Source organism: Leopardus geoffroyi, chromosome A1 (genome assembly GCF_018350155.1).
Source record: "Leopardus geoffroyi isolate Oge1 chromosome A1, O.geoffroyi_Oge1_pat1.0, whole genome shotgun sequence".
NCBI classification, from domain to species: Eukaryota; Metazoa; Chordata; class Mammalia; order Carnivora; family Felidae; genus Leopardus; species Leopardus geoffroyi.
The window spans coordinates 51,262,744-51,284,184 of NC_059326.1; the positions used below are offsets into that span (position 1 = coordinate 51,262,744).

The 21,441-nt window shown below is 36.1% G+C and overlaps 1 protein-coding gene across 22 annotated transcripts in view; it reads right to left on the reverse strand.

Moving 5' to 3' along the window:
- The window catches only part of MYCBP2 (MYC binding protein 2), a 283,279-nt gene that overhangs the window by 16,750 nt on the left and 245,088 nt on the right, over window positions 1-21,441 (reverse strand). For 18 of the 22 annotated variants that reach the window (XM_045479572.1, XM_045479625.1, XM_045479647.1 and 15 more), the window contains 13 exons: window positions 20,779-20,978; window positions 19,772-19,921; window positions 18,663-18,823; window positions 17,222-17,378; window positions 16,796-17,020; window positions 14,326-14,391; window positions 12,538-12,777; window positions 12,126-12,224; window positions 6,026-6,106; window positions 4,757-5,023; window positions 3,764-4,047; window positions 2,345-2,441; window positions 890-1,009 (listed from right to left, as the gene is read on the reverse strand). In XM_045479572.1, coding sequence (XP_045335528.1) covers window positions 890-1,009; window positions 2,345-2,441; window positions 3,764-4,047; window positions 4,757-5,023; window positions 6,026-6,106; window positions 12,126-12,224; window positions 12,538-12,777; window positions 14,326-14,391; window positions 16,796-17,020; window positions 17,222-17,378; window positions 18,663-18,823; window positions 19,772-19,921; window positions 20,779-20,978 — 2,147 coding nt within the window. Of the gene's footprint in view, window positions 1-889; window positions 1,010-2,344; window positions 2,442-3,763; window positions 4,048-4,756; window positions 5,024-5,329; window positions 5,492-6,025; window positions 6,107-12,125; window positions 12,225-12,537; window positions 12,778-14,325; window positions 14,392-16,795; window positions 17,021-17,221; window positions 17,379-18,662; window positions 18,824-19,771; window positions 19,922-20,778; window positions 20,979-21,441 lie in introns of those variants that run through there. The other 4 variants (XM_045479686.1, XM_045479530.1, XM_045479667.1 and 1 more) reach the window with 3 other exon arrangements.

A 21,441-nucleotide genomic window follows, 5' to 3' on the forward strand; every position in this document is an offset into this window, starting at 1 on the left:
AGTGCTTACGAGTGAATAGAGATGAAGAGTAAGGCAGGGAAAAGTTAGAAAAAGGAAAAAAAAAACAGATAAAGAAAACCAAAGGAAGCCAGGAGAGAGGGGAGTGTAGGGCGAAGAAGTGCACGCGTGGAGAAGTGGTGTGGTCAGAGTAAGCTTCACACATCACCCTCACTAGCAGCAGAGTGTCGGGTGGCTTTTTCTTCCCCAGAGAAATACAATTTGTCTTCTTTTGCAGACTTGTGAAGATTATCAAGCTACTTCTGCCAGTGTTTACTTCTTCCTAATGCTGACACACTGCCCTGGCTTCAAGGAAATCCCTAATCTCTTTTGGAAGTATATGGGACATGAAATTTGGTAGGTTAAAAATTACTACAGATGTCTCATCTGAAGAATGCAATCCTATTCCCCAGCTAAGAGATTCTTCCCCACCCTGCTCTGGGAATACACTTTTTACTTTTTTAGAAGGCCTATAAATCCAGTAAGTAGGCTCTACTTTAGAATAATTGGGCAGTACCAAAATGAGTAGGGAGGGCCTGGTCTTCAAAGGACTTTCAGCGTATCTGAGAATAATGTTGACACTAAATTTACTGTATAAGCTATAGTAAATACACCATCAGAAAGACCACACAAGGTCTTAGCCTTTTCTAACCAGTTTATCCTTAGCTTCCTAAATAATAACAAAAACAAGCGATAGAGAACACATAACAGTCAATGTGAATGTTTTATAACCACTATACTTAGTTCATAATTCAAAAAAGCCTTTCACACTTTTTTAATAAATAGAATATTTGGTCAAAAAAATTGGATTAAGCTGAATTATTGATTTAAGTTTAATCAAACCTATTATGGAAAAAGACCATGCAACAATAAAATGAAAAAAACCTCGTACCCTAGTTGTTGCAATACATCTCACTGGAGATCTAAATTCTTCCTCCATCTTGGTCAAGGCAATGATGGTTTCTGCGATGGCATTTTTTGTCACTCGGGACCATGCTTCAGACAGATGACCCTATTGAGCAGGAGAGAATAGTTTAATAAGCAACCAGAAATGTATACTCATACTAGTAAATTCTCTTTTAAATAACAGCTCTCAAGAAAAAGGAAAGATTTATTTGTTAATGCAACTTTAGATCAAGGGCCATACTTTCGAAATAAAAATCCATCACAACTCTATGAAAAACTCAACTTCTAATCACTACTTTAATGAGTGAAAAGCCAATAAGAAATTAGGTCTCAATACTCTTCTCCTATGGAGCTCAAAGGTATTTCCTCTTACATTTAGGTAAACATGTGAGCAGGGGAGGAGCAGAGAGAGACGGAGACACAGAATCTGAAGCAGGCTCCAGGACCCAAGCTGTCAGCACAGAGCCCGATGCGGGGCTCGAACTCACAAACCGTGAGATCATGACCTGAGCCAAAGTCGGACGCTCAACCGACTGAACCACCCAGGTGCGCCCCGCACATGCCATCAATTTCTTAAAAGAGCAGTTCCATGGGCGCCTGGGTGGCTCAGTTGACTGAGAGTCCGATTCTTGATTTTGGCTCAGGTCACGATCCCAGGGTCATGGGGTCGAGTCCTGCATCTGGCTCTGTGCTGGGTGTGGAGCCTGCTTGAGAGTCTCTCTCCCTCATTCATTCATTCATTCATTCTCTCTCTCTCTCTCCCTTTCCCCTCTCCCCTGCTGGGTGCTCTCTCTTTTTCTAAAAAACAAAACAAAACAAAGGGCATTTCCTTCTCCAACTCCTCCTCCAAAATTCCTTCTGTCTGGTCTGCCTCTCAGGAGCCCACACTCCACAGCACCTTCTCCCCCCTCAGCCTGGAAATATAACGGAATGTGAGGAAACTAGCAATATGGAGCAAACAGTAAGAGCCATGTACTCTGGAGAAACAGTTTCCTTTCCTCCACACTCCCAGATCTCCCTGAAAAGCCAACATCTAAAGACAGTAGTAGAGTATATTAACAAAGAAGAGTAAAAGTTTTGTAAACCAGGAGAGAACTAAAAAGAATGAGAAACTATCGCATCAGGGAGCCCTGTTTTTCTTTCAGGTTTTTGGATTCTGGCTGATTTGTAGAGCTCAAAAAGTATATTTTATTTTTTAAGTTTTAAAGTTTAGTTTCTTAAGTAAATTAATTGGGAAGCTTGAAATGAAGTTTACACAAAAAACAAATATATCACTGAATGAAAAGACAAATGGGTGTGTTAACCTACTAAACAGAGGCTTTAAGTAAAGCAAAATAACACTAATGTACTTCTGCTATTAATGTAGTAGAACAAGCTGCCTGTTTTAATCAGATTTCTATTGCACTTCATTGACATAATGATCAGAAGGATGGGAACTCACTGCTGCCATATCCTTAATAAGTTTAATGATGATCTCTGAGATCTGGGTAGGAGTTGAGCCCTTCATCCACCAATGGCTTTCACCTCTTCGAACATAACTACAAAGAAAAGTCAGCATTTGCAAAACAATCAGTGATAGTTACAAATAAATACAAAGAGAACTGCTATTTCAGCATGTATCTTAATTTTTTAAATGATTCAAAGTATTTTAAAAAGAAATTAATCAAAACATTATTCATAATCTTCTCTTCAACCCCGAGAGAGTAGCTATTCTGATACATGATCCCTTCCAAGTATTTGTTTATATATAATTTTTGTATCTTGAAACTTCTAGAACATTGCTGTTCAAAGTATATCCACAGATCACAAACTATTTGTTACCAATCCACAGAGATATTGAGGGCTTGCACCAGAATATGTCAACTGTATCAGTGGGTATCACACTACTGTTTATTTCAGCTGACATTTTTTTTTTTTCTTTGCAAGACTATCTGGATGAAGAAAGCACTACACTGATTTATATTCTAGTGTTATTTGCTTAATCTCATGGACCGATTCTTTGACTAGTACTGTTCCAGATGTCTAGTTTTCTGCATTACACACACCTCTGCAATGAACTTCCTTGCACATATCTTTGTCCATAGGTATAAACATTTTTGAGGGAAACAGTTCTAGAAGTAGAATTGGTAGGTCAAAGGATAAGCATATTTTAAATACAGTGATATGTTATTAAACTGACATCCAAAAAGGCTGTAGCAATCTATATTAGATGTCATAATGCCTATTTCTTCATAATGCGGCCAAGACAAAGGTATTTTCCTACTGTTTATCTCAGGACTAACTGTTCATTATATATTTTCCTATCAGTTCTTTGTCTTTTCTCATTGATTTGTAGTCATTTAAAAATATTATGACTAATAATTCATTCTCTACTATATAGGTGTTAAATATTTTTTTCAGGTCAGTTTATATTTAAAAAAAATTTTAATATTACTGTCTATCAGTTCACTTTCATTCTTATGTAGCCAAATTTGTGAATCTTTTCCTCTGTGACTTTTTGGTTCTGAGTTTTAAGGTTTTCTGGATTGAAGATTACAGAAATATTCTTCTATAATTTGTCCTAGTAGAGTGTTAACTGATCTCAAATTTACTTTTGTATATGGTGTGAGATAGGGGCCTTCAATATCTTTTTTTTTACACGAGAAGCATTCCAATATCATATTCAGTACACCTTCCTTTCCCCACTAACTTGAAAGGACACTTGTATTATATATAGAATTCTCTTTCATACATGGATTAGTTGTTTATGGTTTCTATTTGGTGAATAAGCAAACAAGTAGAATTCGAAATCTTGTCTTAATTCTCCAAATAGTAGCTCACTCTGCTCTATTTTAGTACTAAAACAGATGCAATGACCAACCTGGAATTGAAAATCATTGGAAGAGTAACTGTTGTAACACCTTTGCCCACAGTGGTACCAGCTGTTCCTGTGATGGTAGTTCCTTTGGCTTTTAGCTGAACTGTGAGTGCTTTGGCAATACATCCTAGAAACATGTCCAAGATACCTAGTTTATTCCAATCTCCTTTCTCTGTTGAGTGAATGATATCACTGATATCTGCTGGGGGGAGGGATTTCACTCCTATGATGCTGGCCAGACGATTAGGAGTCACTTCAGGCAACACCCGTCTTAGTAAGGAGGTTACCTGATAAGAAAAATGAAAGGAAAGAATTCCTCTTAAAGACTGGTATTCTAAAGTTTTCATTTGTATAATGCGCCTTGCTGCCCTTCTATGACTTCAAAAGCTTTGAGAAGGACAGAAATATAAGACTTAAACACTATTTTTAATTTCTCAAGTGGTAATTACCCCTCCAGGGAAGCAAGAAAAAGACAGGTCTTTTATTTGGTCAAGATTAAAGATGGGCACCTGGGTGGGTCAGTCAGTTAAGCGTCTGAATTCTGCTCAGGTCATGATCTCATGGTTTGTGAGTTTGAGCCCTGCATCAGGCTCTGTGCTGACAGCTCAGAGCCTGGAGCCTGTTTCAGATTCTGTGTCTTCCTCTCTCTCTCTCTCTCTCTCTCTGCCTACCCACCCCCCCAACTGCCTCAAAAATAAATATTAAAAAAAAGATTAAAGAAAAATCACACATCTCATGGTAATAAGACAATCAGTAGACAGAATACTCTTTATCATAATAGCACATTAGTAAAATGAAACATATTTTGCTCTTCCATACTCTCATGACAGTGAGTCAAAAATAAAAAGCATGGAGTTAAAATACAATCCAAAAAACCAAATAGCAAAACAAAATAATAATCCTAAGACCCTAAGGTGAATCTCTTTGCTAGTGTAACTTTTTAACAATGTTTTGAGGAACAAAGTAAGCCAGAAGGTAAGTGGTGTGAGCAGTCACCTGTCTCTGGACTCGAGGAGATGCTGTGTGGAGCAGTGAAAAGAGATCCTGGAGCAGAGTTAGCTGCTGAGCCAGATACTGCCGGCCCACGTTAGAGCCACTCAGTGCTAAGACCATAGAGAGCAGCTCAAAGCAGTAAGCATCGGAGGAGGCATCTTCATCATTGGGCTGAGAATTGGCATTTTCTTTGCTTGAAATGGCATGTTCCCACTCTTCACGAACTCTGGTGGCTTCCATGCGAATAGCCTGGACGATGTGAGCACACACCTATAAAGACAACATGAAGAAAATGTAAAAACATACTTATGTCAGATTTACTATTTCTAGAAAAAAAAAAAAGAGACAAGAATATTAGTTGATACTCAATTTAACACTCTTTCTCCCAGTTAATTCTCCATCATGCCATTCTCTTAGCTCATCTTAAAAACAATTAAGGAAAACTATCAGAACTATGATTAAAAATCTTAATATTTAAATCAACTCCTATGTAGAAACTATTTATATACAAGTTACCAATACCCATACCTGTGGTTTGAGACATCAAACAAAAGCAAATTACCATATTTTATCACTTCTAAGGCATATTTTCCTCCCACATTTTAACATTTTTATTCATAATGTGCTTTATAATTGATGGCATTCACAATGTAATTGGCAGCAAATTTTCGTTTTTTTAGTGATACATGAAATAACAGCACATTTTATAACTGGTAGCATTTAAGATTCAATGAAACACTGTTAAAAAGATAAAGCACAGATAAATTTATTTATTTAAGCAAGATTTAATGATGCTGAAAGTTAAAATAATGGGCTAATTTAAAACCGGTATTTTGTTAGACTTTTGGAAGACTAGTTTTTGTTACCCAAGTACTATATTATATGAACAATCTAGTACTACTCCATCTCCTTATAATTAAAAATATTAGCAATGATTTAGTTAACACTATAATTGCTCAGAAAAAAAAAAAATCAACTGACAAACAAGAAAAGTGGGAAAAGGAACACAGAAAATGCAAATGAAATCTGATATAGCTGGATGTTTGACACCAAAATGAAACAATCTACCTGAAAATGAGAAATAACAAAGAGCAGCAAGGTAAGAAAGTTAACAATCATAAAATCTTTAAAGTGATGCAGGTATGCCAATATACTAAAGGCAGACACATTCTGCAGGACTATAAAAGAGTCAGCATAAAAAAGTCTCCGTAAATTTTGGAAAATACTTTATACCCTAAAAACAAATGAAAACTGAAATGACAATTTACTAACCTGTTTTTGTAAATTCGTCAGCTTACTCCTGCTGAATATGATTCCGACCATATGTTCTTTCAGGTCAGCGTCTGATGTTGCCTTTTACATAGAAAAAGGGGGGGGGGAGGGAAACCCAGGCTCTTTGAATAAAATTTGTATATTTGACATCTTAAAGTATCTTGATAAATAACTATTAAGGTTATTTTATAAGATGAATATGTTTTTAAATTGAGGTCTATAACACTAAGACAAAGGATAAAATCTGAAGAAATCACTACTGGCTAAGGTGACTATAAAAATAGCAAAATTTCTGAACTTAAGAAATTCAGAAAAGCATACTACCTTTTCATGAACTTCTTTAATTTATCATTTTGCATCACTTTGATTAGATCTATTTCTAAACTGTGGATAATCCACATTCAGTTGTTAGAAGAACAATTCAGAAAATGACATTCAGTTAAAAGGAAAATATCCTAAAAAAACTCTATGATAATGGTGTTTTTAAATTAGGCTAGTCTACCACCACCAGTAATCAAAGAAACAAAGAAGAAAAATAAAGGCTGAAATTTTATAGTGCTTATTACGTGAATGGAACTCTTCTAAGTTACAGATATACAGATGTATAGTTATCAGATATACATATACTCTTATTTAATCTTCACAACAAGCCCATAAGGTAAAGTTTGATTTTCTATTTTACGGGTAAGAAAAGTAAGGCAAGCCACTCCTCTAAGAATAAAAATGACTCTTAGTTTCACATTTCTTAGGACAGAGATAGCTATATGAGAATGTAACTCCCACCTTAACAATGAGAAAAAGCTGATAATCTACAAAACCATACATTTTTTTGGTGCCCATCAGACAGCTGAGATTGGCAACCAGGTAAACTAAAATCAAAATAGACAAATCCATATACCTGGACACTTCAAAACTTTTCCTGTACTTAAAAGAACAAGTAAATGAGCAAACTAACAAAAATCAGTAAAGTTCTCAATAAAGCTTGAACAAAACTATCAACTAAGTTGAACTGGTATTAGAAGAAAAGCAGAGTTCATGTTCTTTTCAAGAGCATGTGGACATTCACTAAAATATGTGAGTCAGAATTCAAATCTTCACAATTTTAAAAGGCCTGAAATTATACAAAGTATATTCTCTGGCCACAATGAATTAAACTAGAAATTAGTAATAGAAAGCTACCCCCCAAGAAAAATCCCCAAATATATATAATTAAACAAGAAGTGTCTAAATTATCCAGAGGTCAAAGAAGAAATCAAAATGGAAATCAAAAAATATTTTGAACTGAGTGAAATGCTGAGTGAAATGAGAAAATATTATAAGCAACACACCAAAATTTCTGACACTCAACTAGAGCAGGGCTAAGAAGATGGCACCATTACTTATATGAGAAAAGAAAGATCTCAAGTCTTTGAAACTAGAAAAAGAAAAAATCAAAAATAAAGCAAACAGATGGAAAGAAGTAATAGAAGAAGACAGCCCTATATCGATTAAAGAAAGCACACTGGTAGAATAATTCTTTTGCTACTTGAAACACTAGCTAGATTATACATTAACGAATGAATTCCTTTTAGATAGTTACTTTATCTCCTTACTTTTAAATTTCTTTTGTAGTTTTTTTTAAATAGCTTTGAGATATAGTTAACATACTTTACTATTCACTCATTTAAAATGTACAATTCAATGGCTTAGAGTATATTCATAGATATGTACAAGCATCACCACAGTTAATTTTAGAGCATTTTCATCACCCCAAAAAGAAACACTGTACCTTTTAGTTATCACTTCCCTAGTTAATATCTTCCTTTTTATTAAAGAAAAATAAACTATGTTTAGGCTAATATTACATAATCACTAATATACATAGCAATATACCAATTATCTTTAATGAATACAAGAAAATGAAAAAAGAAAAATATATAAGAATATCCATTCTGATAAGAATTCTGAGAGCATTTACAAAAAATCTATAGTTAACATTATACTTAATGGTTAAAGACTGAATCCTTCCTAGTAAGATCCAGAAAAGGCAAAGATGTCTGATTTCACCACTTTTATTCAACATAGTACTGAAAGGCTTAGCCACTGCACTAACACAAGAAAAGAAATTTAAGGCATATAGGCTGGAAAGGCAGAATAAAACCAACTTTCTTTGCAGACAACATGATTATCTATGAAGAGAATCCCAAAAATTCTACAAAAAGGCTTCTAGAACTAACAAGGGAATTTAAGATCACAGAAGTTTAATACACAAAAGCCAACTGTATTTTTATATACTAGAAATGAACTGGAAAGTGAAATAAGAATACCATTTACAGTAGCATCAAAAACAATTATTATTTAGGGATTATTATAATTATTTAGGGATCAATTTATTAAAAACATTTCTTTTAAAGTTTATTTTGAGAGAGACAGAGATAGTGTGAGTAGGGGAGGGGCAGACAGAGAAAGGGAGAGAGAGAATCCCAAGCAGGTTCCGTGCTGCCAGCACAGAGCCTAACTTGGGGCTTGAACTCATGAAACCATGAGCACGTGATTTGTGCTGAAACCAAGAGTCAGACGCTTAACTGATGAGCCATGCGTGTGCCCTTAGGGATCAATTTAATAAGAAGTGGCCAGGACCTGTACACTGAACTTACAAAAAACACTGCTGACAAAAACTAAAGAAGATCTAGATAAATGGAGAAATATATCATGTTCATCCCTGGATAGGAAGACTCAGTATTACTAAGATATCCATTCTCCCCAACTGACCTAACAATTTGGTACAATTCCAATAACATTTCAGGTTGGTTTTTTGTTTTTGATTTTTCGGAAGGGGAAAAAACTACCAAGTTGGTTCTAAGCTTTATATGGAAATATAAAGGCACAAGAATAGCCGAAATAACTAAAAACAGAACCGTGGTGGAATCTGATTTCATGATTTTCTGTAAGCTGCAGTAATCAAGACAGTCTGCTGTTGGTTTAAGAATATATATACAGATCAATGGAAAAGAGTAGAGACTACAAAAATAGAGCTACATGTTTACGGTGAATTTGTTATTGATAAAGGACAGTCTTTTCAACAAATGGTGGTGGAACAACTGGGTATCTACAGGCAAAAATAAATAAAACTCAACCCTTATCTCACACCTTATAGAGAAAAATTAACTTAAAAGGTACATAGCTATAAACAAAAGAATTAAAACTGTAATGTTTCTAGAAGAAAATCTTTGTGACGTTAAGTTTTAGATAAGATACAAAGATCCTAAGTCATTAAGAAAAAAACAGGGGTGCCTGGGTGGCTCAGTCGGTTAAGCGTCCAACTTTGGCTCAGGTCATGATCTCACAGTTCAGGTTCCAGCCCCGCATCAGGCTCTGTGCTGACAGCTGAGTCTGAGGCCTGCTTCGGATTCTGTGTCTCCCTCTCTCTCTGCCCCTCCCCCGCTCGCACTCCATCTCAAAAAACAAACATTAAAAAAAAAAAGAAAAAAACAGATAAACTGTAGTTTATCAGAATTATAAACTTCTGTTTCATGAAAGATAAACCACCAAGTAGGAGAAAATATTTGAAAACACACTGGCTAAAGAGCCTTTATCCTCAATATATAAAAAAATCTTACAACCCAGTAATACAAACAGCCCGATATAAAAAAATACAAGTAAAAGATTTCAACAGATGCTTCACTAATAAAGTATGGAGATGGCAAATAAGCACTTGAAAATTTACTCAACATTATTAATCCTCAGAGAAATTCATATTAAAACCACAATGAGATACTACTTCATATTTGCTGCAATGGCTAAAATTAAAGAGTGACAATACCAAGTACTGTTGAGAATGTGGATCAATTGGAAATCTCATACACTGCCAGTAAAAATGTAAAATGGTTCAATCACTTTGGAAAAAGTTTAGCAGTTTCTTATAAAGTTAAACATACACTTACCATACAACCCATCAATCCTACTTATAGGTATCTACCCAAGAGAAAGTGTCCCCATACAAAAATCTGTACACAAATGTTCACAGCAGCTTAATTAATAATAGCCAAATAGAAGGAACAACCCAAATATCCATCATAAGGTCAAAGGATAAACAAATACTGCTAATTCCATACAATGGAATTCTTCTCAGCAACCAAAAGAAACAACTACTGACACATGCTCCTCCATGGATGAATCTCAGAATCATTATATCAAGTGAAAGAAAGCTGATGGAAAGGTTATATTCTATATGGTTCCGTTTATATGATATCTGGGAAAAGGCAACATTACACGGGCAGAAAATAGTTTAGTGGTTGCCAGGGTCTATGCATGAGGTGAGGGGACAGACTGTAAAGGACCAGGAGGGAAATTTTGAGTGATGTGTCTTAAAACTTCATTGTGATGATGATTTTACTGCTCTATATGTTGGTCAAAAGTCATTGAACAATACAGTTTAAAAGGATCAGTGTTTTCTGTATGCAAATTTTACTTCAAACACCTGACTTAAAAAATGATTCTCTTAACAACTGTGCTATTTCATGGGCATCTTACCACTAGCATTAACTTTCCCCATCAACCTTAGCATCCCAACATATACTCTCCTACTATTAGACCAGCCTCTTCAATGAGTCTGCTCCCATCGCCTCTGTCAATCTAACTTTCACCCATTCCCTTTTAGGTCCAATTCACATCCAGCACCTACCAAGACCCTTCTCTGACCACTCCAGAGCACAATACTTTCAACATACTCTGAAAACCTATGACATGTGCAATTTTTTCATGTACATAAAAAATTGATTATATGCTATATAGTATCCCTATTGATTTCTTTTTTTGGGGTGTGTGAACGTTTCATATCTAAGAACAGACACAAACTTTCTGAGGGCTTGGTACCAATTACAATTATTTAGCACAAAATTGCCATTTGTTAAAATTCAGCTGATTTAATGAATAGTCACATAGTCGTGTAGTCATTCAAATGGTATCTCCAAAGGACGCTGAAAGAAACAACCAGTTTATAAAACGTTATTTTCTACAGAACCCAAACTGAATGATGTAGATGACTTAGACATTACTATATCAGAAGGCTCAGGGCTAGACCAGGTAAGTCCTTGAAATTATCTTTCAAAGGGCTGCCAAGGTGATTATCTGTAACATCTAAAGATATAAGAATATCGAGACCAGTCAGGGTTGACCTCTCTTTTTGAAAATAGATGAGGTTTTCCTTTAGGGTAGGGCGCTTTAGAGTAGACCAAATAAGTAAAGGCAACTGCAGTTTTAAAAAAAATTTCAAGGGGTGCCTGGGTGGCTCAGTTGGCTAAGTGTCTGACTCTTGATATTGGCTTAGGTCATGATCTCATGGTTCGTGGGATTGAGCCCTGCGTTGGGATCTTTGCTGACAGCATGGAGCCTGCTTGGGATTCTTCCTCTCCCTCTGCCCGTCCCCCCGCGTGCTCGCACACACGTGTTCTATCTTTCTCTCTCAAAATAAAAAGCATAAAAAAAAAAAAAAGAAATTTCAAGAACAACATAAAGAACAGGTTCCTCCAGTAAAAATGTACTGAATGCATGTGTGTTTATGCCATGGACACAAAGACAAATCAGGTATGTACTTGGTCTTTAAGAAACTATGATTCAGTAGGAGAGGTTAGATATGTGTGCAAATCAACATATGAAAGAAATCAAGAAGACAGTCCTAGCTAGGTATTACTATGAAGTTTAGCAGAAGAAAAACTGCATATTGTTTGGGAGAAATCATAAAGAAGATTCCTGGAGAGGACAGTATTTTTTAACTGGACTATGAAGAACAGATTAAATGGAGGAAATGGAGGAGAGAGAGGATAATTAATCGTACACAGTATAGTAAATGACTAAGCTAATTTTACAAATCCTAACATTTGACACTACAGCCCAAGGTATAGAGCCAAATTTTGCTGTTACTCACAGTACTAGCTAGATCATATATAAACAGATGATTTCTTTTGATAGTTTCTTCATCTCCTAATTAAAGTAAAAAATATTAACTTCATAGAAATTAATGTCACATATCCATTAAAATCCATAGTAATAAATGGAATATTTCACTTAACAAAAGAAAATGAAAAATGGAAGTAAATATTTTTAGAATACAAATAAATACATTGTATACTTTTTCCTCTCCTTCAGGTGATGACAATAATGCTTTTTCCTCTTGCTCTGGTGTAGGCTCAGCATCTCCAGAGATGAGCTTTCCAAATACCTGATAAAGACAGGAATGTGAGAAGGAATCAATGGCAGTAATTACTAGTGTGAAACCTAAAGGATGCATGAGCTAATACTGCAGGTTTTATAATATTACTATGCTGTTCTTGCTATACGCTACTACTTTTAAGAATTAATGAATGCAGAACGAAACATAGGAGTTTAGGGCTAGGAGAAGAGAAAATGGGTCATATGTTTGCCAGCCATCTCTAACAAGCTTTACAAAGTATTCTGTTACCCTTTGGTATCAGCATTGCAGAAGATATGATTTCAGTGTATCGTGTGCTAGAACCTGGAGTGAGGACACTCACTTGAGACGTAATAAGTCTGAACACTCGCAGAGTCTCGGCTTCACAGTTCCTTTGCTGGGCCACACTGGCTGAAATCTGGCCAGCAATTTTTGTGCTTTCGCCATCCTTCCAGCCCAGGACTTTTACTTGTCGAACTCTCAGTGTATTTTCTGGGCCCTTTAATTCAATCTTGATGATGTGATTATCCCCTCCTGGAAGTTCACTTGTTACCCAACCAATGTGCCTAGAATCCAGGTCAACCTAGCAAACAGAAAAGGGATAGAAACCTGATACAGCCATATCACTCTCTTATCAAGGTCCTAGACTTAGCGCTAGTAACTGCAAGCTCAAATAACAAAGACTTGTACGGAGACTAAGGTTTACTGTGTTATTTCTTTCTTTTTTTTTTTTTTTTAATTTTTTTTTTTTTTCAACGTTTATTTATTTTTGGGACAGAGAGAGACAGAGCATGAACAGGGGAGGGGCAGAGAGAGAGGGAGACACAGAATCGGAAACAGGCTCCAGGCTCTGAGCCATCAGGCCAGAGCCTGACGTGGGGCTCGAACTCACAGACTGCGAGATCGTGACCTGGCTGAAGTCGGACGCTTAACCGACTGCGCCACCCAGGCGCCCCTTTACTGTGTTATTTCACACTGACTATCTTACTTAAGCCTGGTGAGGATAAGTAATACTACAGTAGCTATTATACAGATGAAGTGAGGTTAACCCAGGTTGAAGGATTCTCAGTCAGACATGGAGCTGAGAATTAAAATACAGGTCTGATTACTTTCCATGCACAAGTTATGTTAAGTAAAATCATTAAAATAATTCATGTGACTGTCCTTTCCCTAATCTGACTGAGGAGAAATACAAGATCAGCACGAGGTCCTGTTTTGTGCATCTTCACATTTAACCACCATTTAAAGATAACCATGTTTTGTTGTTTTTTAAAGATAGATAAGCATATTTGATGTGCAGTTACTTAATATGTTCTGCTTCTGAAGAAAAATTATATAATATGTAACTGCATATTTGTGATTCCTGATTTCACTGAAAATGTAACTTTTCAAGGATTAAATTTCAATGCACTATGAAATAAATGGTTTTTGACACTATTCACTTGATAAAATGAAAAAATTAATTGATAATGTCAATTTTCTAGAAAAATCATTAAGCATAAATACTATCTCACTGAACAGAAGTATTTCCCCAAATTCTTTTAGCCTTTTAAACAAAATTTATTATTTGTTTAATCCAAAATTTCAATTTATTCTTTCAATATGATTTGAAAAACAAAACAAGTAGTCAACATATATGGGATAACAGCTTTGATAAAGTTTCACTAACACAAGTGAGTTTATATAGAATGCCCAAATACAACCTAACTTGTTTCTAAAGTTCATTTGTAAATTGACTTGCAGCCTGGATTTAGTTGCACTGTTGTGATAGATTTTCAGGCTAGAGGACAACAATCTACATTTTAACCTGAAGTGTAGGTGTTAATTGTGAATGGGATTTGTGATGCATTTTAAGGTGCCCTGAATCTTTCTTTGTAAGGGAGCAGGAGGCAGAGTAGAGGACTGTAGGTATAGTATAATCGATTGTGACAGGAGAGCATTTAGGACACTATCGGCTATTAGCACAGGGATGGTTGTAAATGTTCCTGTATCTGGACTATTTGTTGGTTTAGTGTTTTGTAAACAGATGAGTTCCTAGAATACTTTGGTAGCATGCCGAAATTAGAATTTAACAGAGGAGGCTGAGAAGAATTTCTCCCTAGGTAACATTTAATGACAAAATTTTAATTACCTGTTTTATTCTGCACAAATCTTCTACTGCTTTGCCAGTTAAGAAGGTCATTGAGGTAACTTTATTCTAAAACAGACAATGCACAACAATTATTCTTCCATATTCCTGCTACTGAATTTATAATGATTTCTTACAGCCTACTGATATCACATCAACTCTTCTGTATGTCTGTCATGGATTCTTCCTAATTGATCTCACTCCATCTGCCCAACCAACCACATTCTTTTTTTTTTTTTTTTAAATTTTTTAATGTTTATTTATTTTTGAGAGAGAGAGAGAGAGACAGAGTATGAGTGGGGGAGGGGCAGAGAGAGGGAGACACAGAATCTGAAGCAGCCTCCAGGCTCTGAGCTGTCAGCACACAGCCCAACGTGGGGCTCGAACCCACAAGCTGTGAGATCATGACCTGAGCCGAAGTCAGATGCTTAACTGACTGGGCCACCCAGGTGCTCCCCCTGCCCCTCAAGCAACCACATTCTTACAACTCCAGTCTTGTCTCGTTCTCACAAATTCTACCTTCAGTCTCCATGGGCTCTGAAAGAAAAGCTTGGCATTCCTTCTTTCTATCCAAAGTCTAAAGATTTAAATTCTATCTCTATCATGAGACTTTCCAACAACTCTGCTTTCACTCTTGTCTCCACTCCCTAACAAACACTCTTGACTATAACAATGTACCAAGACTGTCTTACAGCCTTGGAGAAGGACATATGAGAATGATGGGTTCTGTCCTCTTGACACACTAGGGAAGGAGCATTAGCAAACAAAATAAATGTCAAACAGAACTTCAGTGTCATTAGGTACCAAAAAGATCATGCTAGTACTAGAGCCAGAGACCTTAAGGTTGAATAAGCTTTATGCAAAGCACATCAGGAAACAGATTAACACATTAATTCCTTGGAGCATTGCATACTTTAAGTGCTCTAGGTCGATGCAATTCAAACAACTGCCATGTATAAGGCACTGGTGGTAGACAGGCTGGGACACACAGGTACATAAGCCTCAAGGATACACAGAACTTAGAGGAGGTTTCTTAAAAGGAAAGCACATGTCAGCTTATCTACTGGGGATTTTAAAATGAATATTGCTATGATTATCTCCCTAAAAGGGAAAAATGTCAAACTGATTGGAATTATTGTTCTGAGGGAGAGTATGTCCTGGCTTAAAATATACCATGAGTCAAAGGTAACTTTGTACTGAACAGTAAGTTCTAGCTAGAAAAATGTTTTGATTTATTACACCTGACGTTCTAGTAAGATAAAGTAGTTGTACAAATTGAAACTCTTGGCTCTGAAAAGGAGGTATGCTTATATTAGCTACGCCCCTTCTTCTTATTCACTGCCACGGAAGCACTGCAGCTGCACTTATGGACAGGAGTTGGGGGTGGCTGCAGATGGCGAGGAGTGTTCTGACTGCAGACTGGGCTTCTCAGGTTGGCATTCTATCGAGGTTACCCAAGACCCAACCCCATCACTCTGTCTTCCTGGGAAAGGAAATGTGTGAATGGGATAGGAGCAGCTTGGCAACAGTCAGAGGGGATTTATAATACTGTATCTGTTAGCAAGCCACATCCATTCTTTTTTCTTTTTTAAATTTTTACTTAAAATTTTTTTTTGATGTTTATTTTTGAGAGAGAGAGAGAGAGAGACAGACAGAAAGTGAATGGGGGAGGGGCAGAGAGAGGGAGACACAGAATCTGAAGCAGGCTCTGAAGCAAGCCACATCCATTCTGAGGGAAAAAACTCTAAGGAGTATCCTTCCCCAGGAATGGGGGGAGAAGCACGTGAGTTTGGCAGCTGGTGTCTTCTTGGTTCTTAACACTCAAGTAAACAGGACTCTTTTCCCATTATTTAGTGCCTTTTGTAAAGGAGTGCTTAATTCAGTTGAAACATGTGAACAGGCTAGTGCTAGGGAGAATACAAATTATCATCATTTAGGTTAGTCTAGAAACCCCACCACCATCGTCAAGACAGCTAAGGGTGAAGGCTAGAAATTGAAAGCTAATTACATGATAAGTCAAAGTGTATTCAGTGCCATCAGAGTAACAGAAAGAAGAACGTAGAGAAGAGAAAGAATAATTTTTATAGAAGAGGTACCGGGAGAGGATTTCTCTGCTGGTCTTTTGAGATTTTGGGAGAATCTGATAGGCAGAGTTTAAGGGGAGGACTTCCAGGCCAAGAGAATAGCTTAAACAAGGGCATGGAGGTAGGCAATTACAGAGGAGACATTTATTCTGCTTAGCTGTAGCCAGGATGTATTTGTAATCACACCTCTTTTTAGAACTGGTATTCCATAGTGCCCCTAGTCCTATTAATCTGTTTTTAGACGTAAGATTTACTTGGGAAATATAAAAATGCTGTTTGGTCAGTGAAATTCCACATGAAAATCTTTTTGCTAAACTTAGAAGGATAGGGCATGGTAACTGAAGGTCTGAAAAGAACTAATGAGCTACAAATTAAGTTTTCTTTCTTACCCCTAGATCTCGGGAATTATCCACATGGACAGATACATAGCGGGCATTGATTCCTTTTACACAGTTGATGGTGATGTTCTTAGTTTTGTTTTTATCCTCATCTCCTGATTCCCAAAAGGTTTCCGTAGAACCATCTGTCAAACTGCCAATCATGGCAGGTCGGCTTGAAGTTTTTATGTCAACAATGCTGGTTAAGTCCTTTAAGCATATTACTATGCACAATTCCTACCAGAAACAAATGTTTTCACATTATTACATGTTTTACATTATTACAACACAGAAATGGAAATCTTTCACGATAATAAAACAAAAGATGTGAGATAAGAAATGAAATGAATCAAACTGTTTATGAGTGACTTTCAGTTTCTGCTTGTATACATCGTTGAATATAAACAGGGTAACAGAGGACAACCTTCAATGACTGACCTGACTCATCGCTTCAAAGCCAGACTGGATACTGATGCTAAAACTTTCTTCACTGTCTCCATCATCTGATTTTGACAGAATATTGTTAATGTGATGAAAGACATTACTCTGATGGAGGAACTGGTGATCAGATTGCTTGAATTTCAGACTCCAGCACCTAAAAAGGTATAAGGAAGGTATTAAATAATTCCTAAGGAATTCCTGGGAAAGCACTCTCTAGTTAAGATTTTTTAAAATCTTAATATTCTAGGGAAAAAACAGAAATAGAAAAAAAATCAGGGAATAGTATCACTGCCTTTTTGTGAGCACTAAAGGTAATTTCTTTGGAATAGGGTAAGACCTAAGGAAAGTTCACTCATTCTACATATAGAAAAACTGGATACATGAACGTCAAGGGTACAGAAGCAAAAAAGGTAATAAATCAATCTTGCAGACAGACAAGTGTGACCTCAACCAAAACAAGCCTCTCAAATTTATTAGTCTAACAAATCTATACTAATTCATCAGAGTTATATATACTCTGATATATAACACATCCTGTATTTCAAAAATCTTTTTAGGAGGAAACACAATCTCCCCTCTACCAGTCTTTAGGGATGTGGGTAGCCAAAATTCACTCCAACAATCTACAGTTTATAAAAATTTTTTTTTTTTTTTTTCAACGTTTATTTATTTTTTTGGGACAGAGAGAGACAGAGCATGAACGGGGGAGGGGCAGAGAGAGAGGGAGACACAGAATCGGAAACAGGCTCCAGGCTCTGAGCCATCAGCCCAGAGCCCGACGCGGGGCTCGAACTCATGGACCGCGAGATCGTGACCTGGCTGAAGGTGGCCGCTTAACCGACTGCGCCACCCAGGCGCCCCTAATCTACAGTTTATAAAAACCAGTGGAGCATTTTTTATACGTGCGGTCCAGTGTGAAGATCTGATGACAAGGTTCACAATGTAGAATTAATGTGAAAATCTCAGCAGTCTCAGACTTAAAAGTAGGTAATGTTCCTCAAGGTAGTTTTAGGCTATCTTACATATAACAGAGGTTTCACTTTTCTTAAAATTCTCTTCAATTCAAAAACCCTATTTTGATTTCTGTTTCTGAGATTTCATTCTCCTTCTCCCTTTTGTGACAGTTAAGATTGCTACTCTTGGGTAGCACTGAGACAAGTTACCTGAGGTAGAAGAGGGGCAAAAGTGAGGAAAACTGTTACAGACTGGGGTAATTTAGAGCACTAAGTTATGTATTATCCTCATTTTACAGAGGGGCAAACCGGTGTGAGCCAAGGAGGAAATTCCAGATTAAGACAGTAATGAGGGAAGCACCATTCACATAATGTAGAGATTCTTTGTATCTTAGTATTTAAAAGGTCTTTTGAGCATCTCGAGCTTTGAATACTACATAAAATCTCTTCTCCAACATACCCAGAATACTGAGATATACAATTACCTTAGGGCCATTTGCTGTAATGAACTGCCACTGGGGAGAGACATCATAAGATCGGAGATAGTTTGAAGTAAGCGGTGAAATGTGTGTGGTAAAGGATGAGCGGCTTCACCTGCAATCACTATATCTGAGAGTGGATGTTCGCATACTCTCGTGTCTTTCTCCTAAGACAGAAATTGAAAGCAGCTTGATCAGTCTGTATGCTGGAAGGAACTTTCCCCACAAAAAAATATGTATACTTAAAAGTGTCATGTATACTTTAAAGACAGTCATGTAACAGAAATGTAAACAATAAAACCAAAATCAAAGCATACCCAAAACACACATTCAGATGAACTAATTATGTTTGTATTATCTTTTAGGGAAAAAGTGATGCAGTCACTCATAAATAAAATCACCAAACAAATACTGTATCTGTATCAACTTTAGTGTGCTCACAATCTCCTAGCAGGGTAACTCTAAACGTGTATGCAGGAACTAAGTCTCACCCAAAGTGCTGACCCACAGAGTTGTCAGCCAATAGGAAACTGTTTTCATCCATTGAGTTTTAGGGTGGTCTGTTATGCAGGAATATTTAGTTGTGAAAGGTGTGAAACAATCTCACACTGTAATTGTGGATGTTTTTTTCCCCCTTTTTCCTTGCAGTTCTGTCAATTTTTACATAATATTTTTAAGGTTATATGATTAGATACATACATGTTTAGAAAATGGTTTTTGTAGAAACCATTTTCATCCCTAGTAATAATTTCGTCTTAAGAGCTATAACAACTTTCATGTCCCTACAGAGTATCACTTTCACTCTCTGCCAACTTACAGCAATGTTGTAAAGTAGACAGATATTCTCTATAATAATGTTGCCCTGTTTACCTGTCTTATACAGTACTATAACAGTATACATCTTTCAGTTCATCGCTTCATGACAATAGTATTTAGGGAGGAATCAGTCACTAAGTATAGTGACTATGTTGCTCGATAGCACTGAAATTTTATTCTTGCCTTTTAGCTTATATAATCTGTGTGTGAACTCATGCATATTATTATAGGATCTGAAGGTGGTCCTACTCTTCTATAAAAATATAGACAAATTTGAAAAACCCCAAAATCTCACTTACTTGTTCTGCATTTTCTTTGTTTGTTTTATTTTCCTCATCCTCTTCTTCCTCTGGTTCCACTGGAGCAGGAGTCAACGATGCCACAAAATGCCACAGAATATCATGTAGAGAAGTCGTCTGGATGACATTACACAGAAGCCAGTTGAAAGCCTGAATAAATGAAGGTTAAATGAGTCAAAGATAAAAAAAAAAAGGTGGGACTAAAAACTGCAGAACCCTCCTTACTCAGAAACAAAGTATCTCCACTAAGTGTTTCAAGGAAAGATACTAAAAACATCTGACCTTCATTTCATTAAAAACACAATGAACTTGAAATAGTCAATAATTTTGGTCCGGATTAAAAACGTAATAGGGAAAATAATATCTATAAAATGTAATACAGAAATATTTTTTCAAACCACTTTTTATTTCAAACTTTCATCTTCATATTAATTTGCTGAAGCACATTTTCCCCCAACTTGTACTTCAGATAAACAGCTTTTTTTTCAAGCTCTACCAAGCTATCACTAACTTAAATATATTTATATTGTTCCCATTAATCAAGTGGCAGGTTATTTATTATAATTCCCATGACAAAGACAAAAGATTTACTATACATAAAAATACAACATCTAGCGATCCTGTCACTTCCAGAGAATAGACTCAGAAAAATTATTATGGTTAAATTTATAACTGAAAAGCTCTACTTTTCATCCCCTTTTCATGATTCTTCTAACTGAAATGACATCATCATTACAAAAGCTTTTAAAAAAGACATTCATAGCTTTCAAATAATAAAGCAGTGCAGAAATAAATTTCTTTAGAGTGCTTAAAGATGGATCTCTAAATTCATTTATATTCATGAACATAAGAGTTTAATTTTGATGTGAACATTTGATATTTTCGATTGGCTAATGTCTCTTAATTTTTGGAAATTTCTGTTGGATAGAAAAGTAACATCATTAAATAGAATCATCAAATGATTTGTATGGTCAAGGAATCAATAACCCCATTTAATGTATTCATACCTCCATAGCAAAAACTCGGCAAGCAGATTTCCTTAGGGCCTGTTTCATTGCTATTTCAAGACCTTCTAGATCATGATGTTGTATAACAAAAGCCAAAACTGGCCACTGGAAATTTCGTTCTCCTTTGGAAAGAGAGCTGTGGGCTGAGATTAGCCGGGAAAGCTCAGGAGATGGATGTCTCAAGAGGGAAGAACCAACTTCTATTTATTGGAAAAAAAAGAAAAAATAACTTTCATAGGCAATATACACAATTAACATATTTACAATGTTATTAAAGATAATAGTATCTAGCTGATTCATTATAGAATCTTTGAAGCTTTTTGTTTTGTTTTCACATGTGACACAAATCATAACCTCAATTTTTACTGAGGCTGAGTAGGATGAAATATCTCACTTTCATAAAATCATATAGCTATTAAATTGTGGAGCTAAGTTTTAAATCAAGGGCTGAATCTAAAGTTCATGCTTTCTAAAATGCTCTAAAAGCTAACTGTATTTTTTTTCCCTAAATGGAATCTACAGAAGTTATAGAATCATCTGTCTATAAATATTAGACCAGATCTTCATTTTAGTTAAGTGGGCTACCTGATAAATCATCACCATGTTATCCTTTTCTCTTGGGTTTCTTTTTTTATTCTTGACACAGAATCAGGCAGCCCTGAT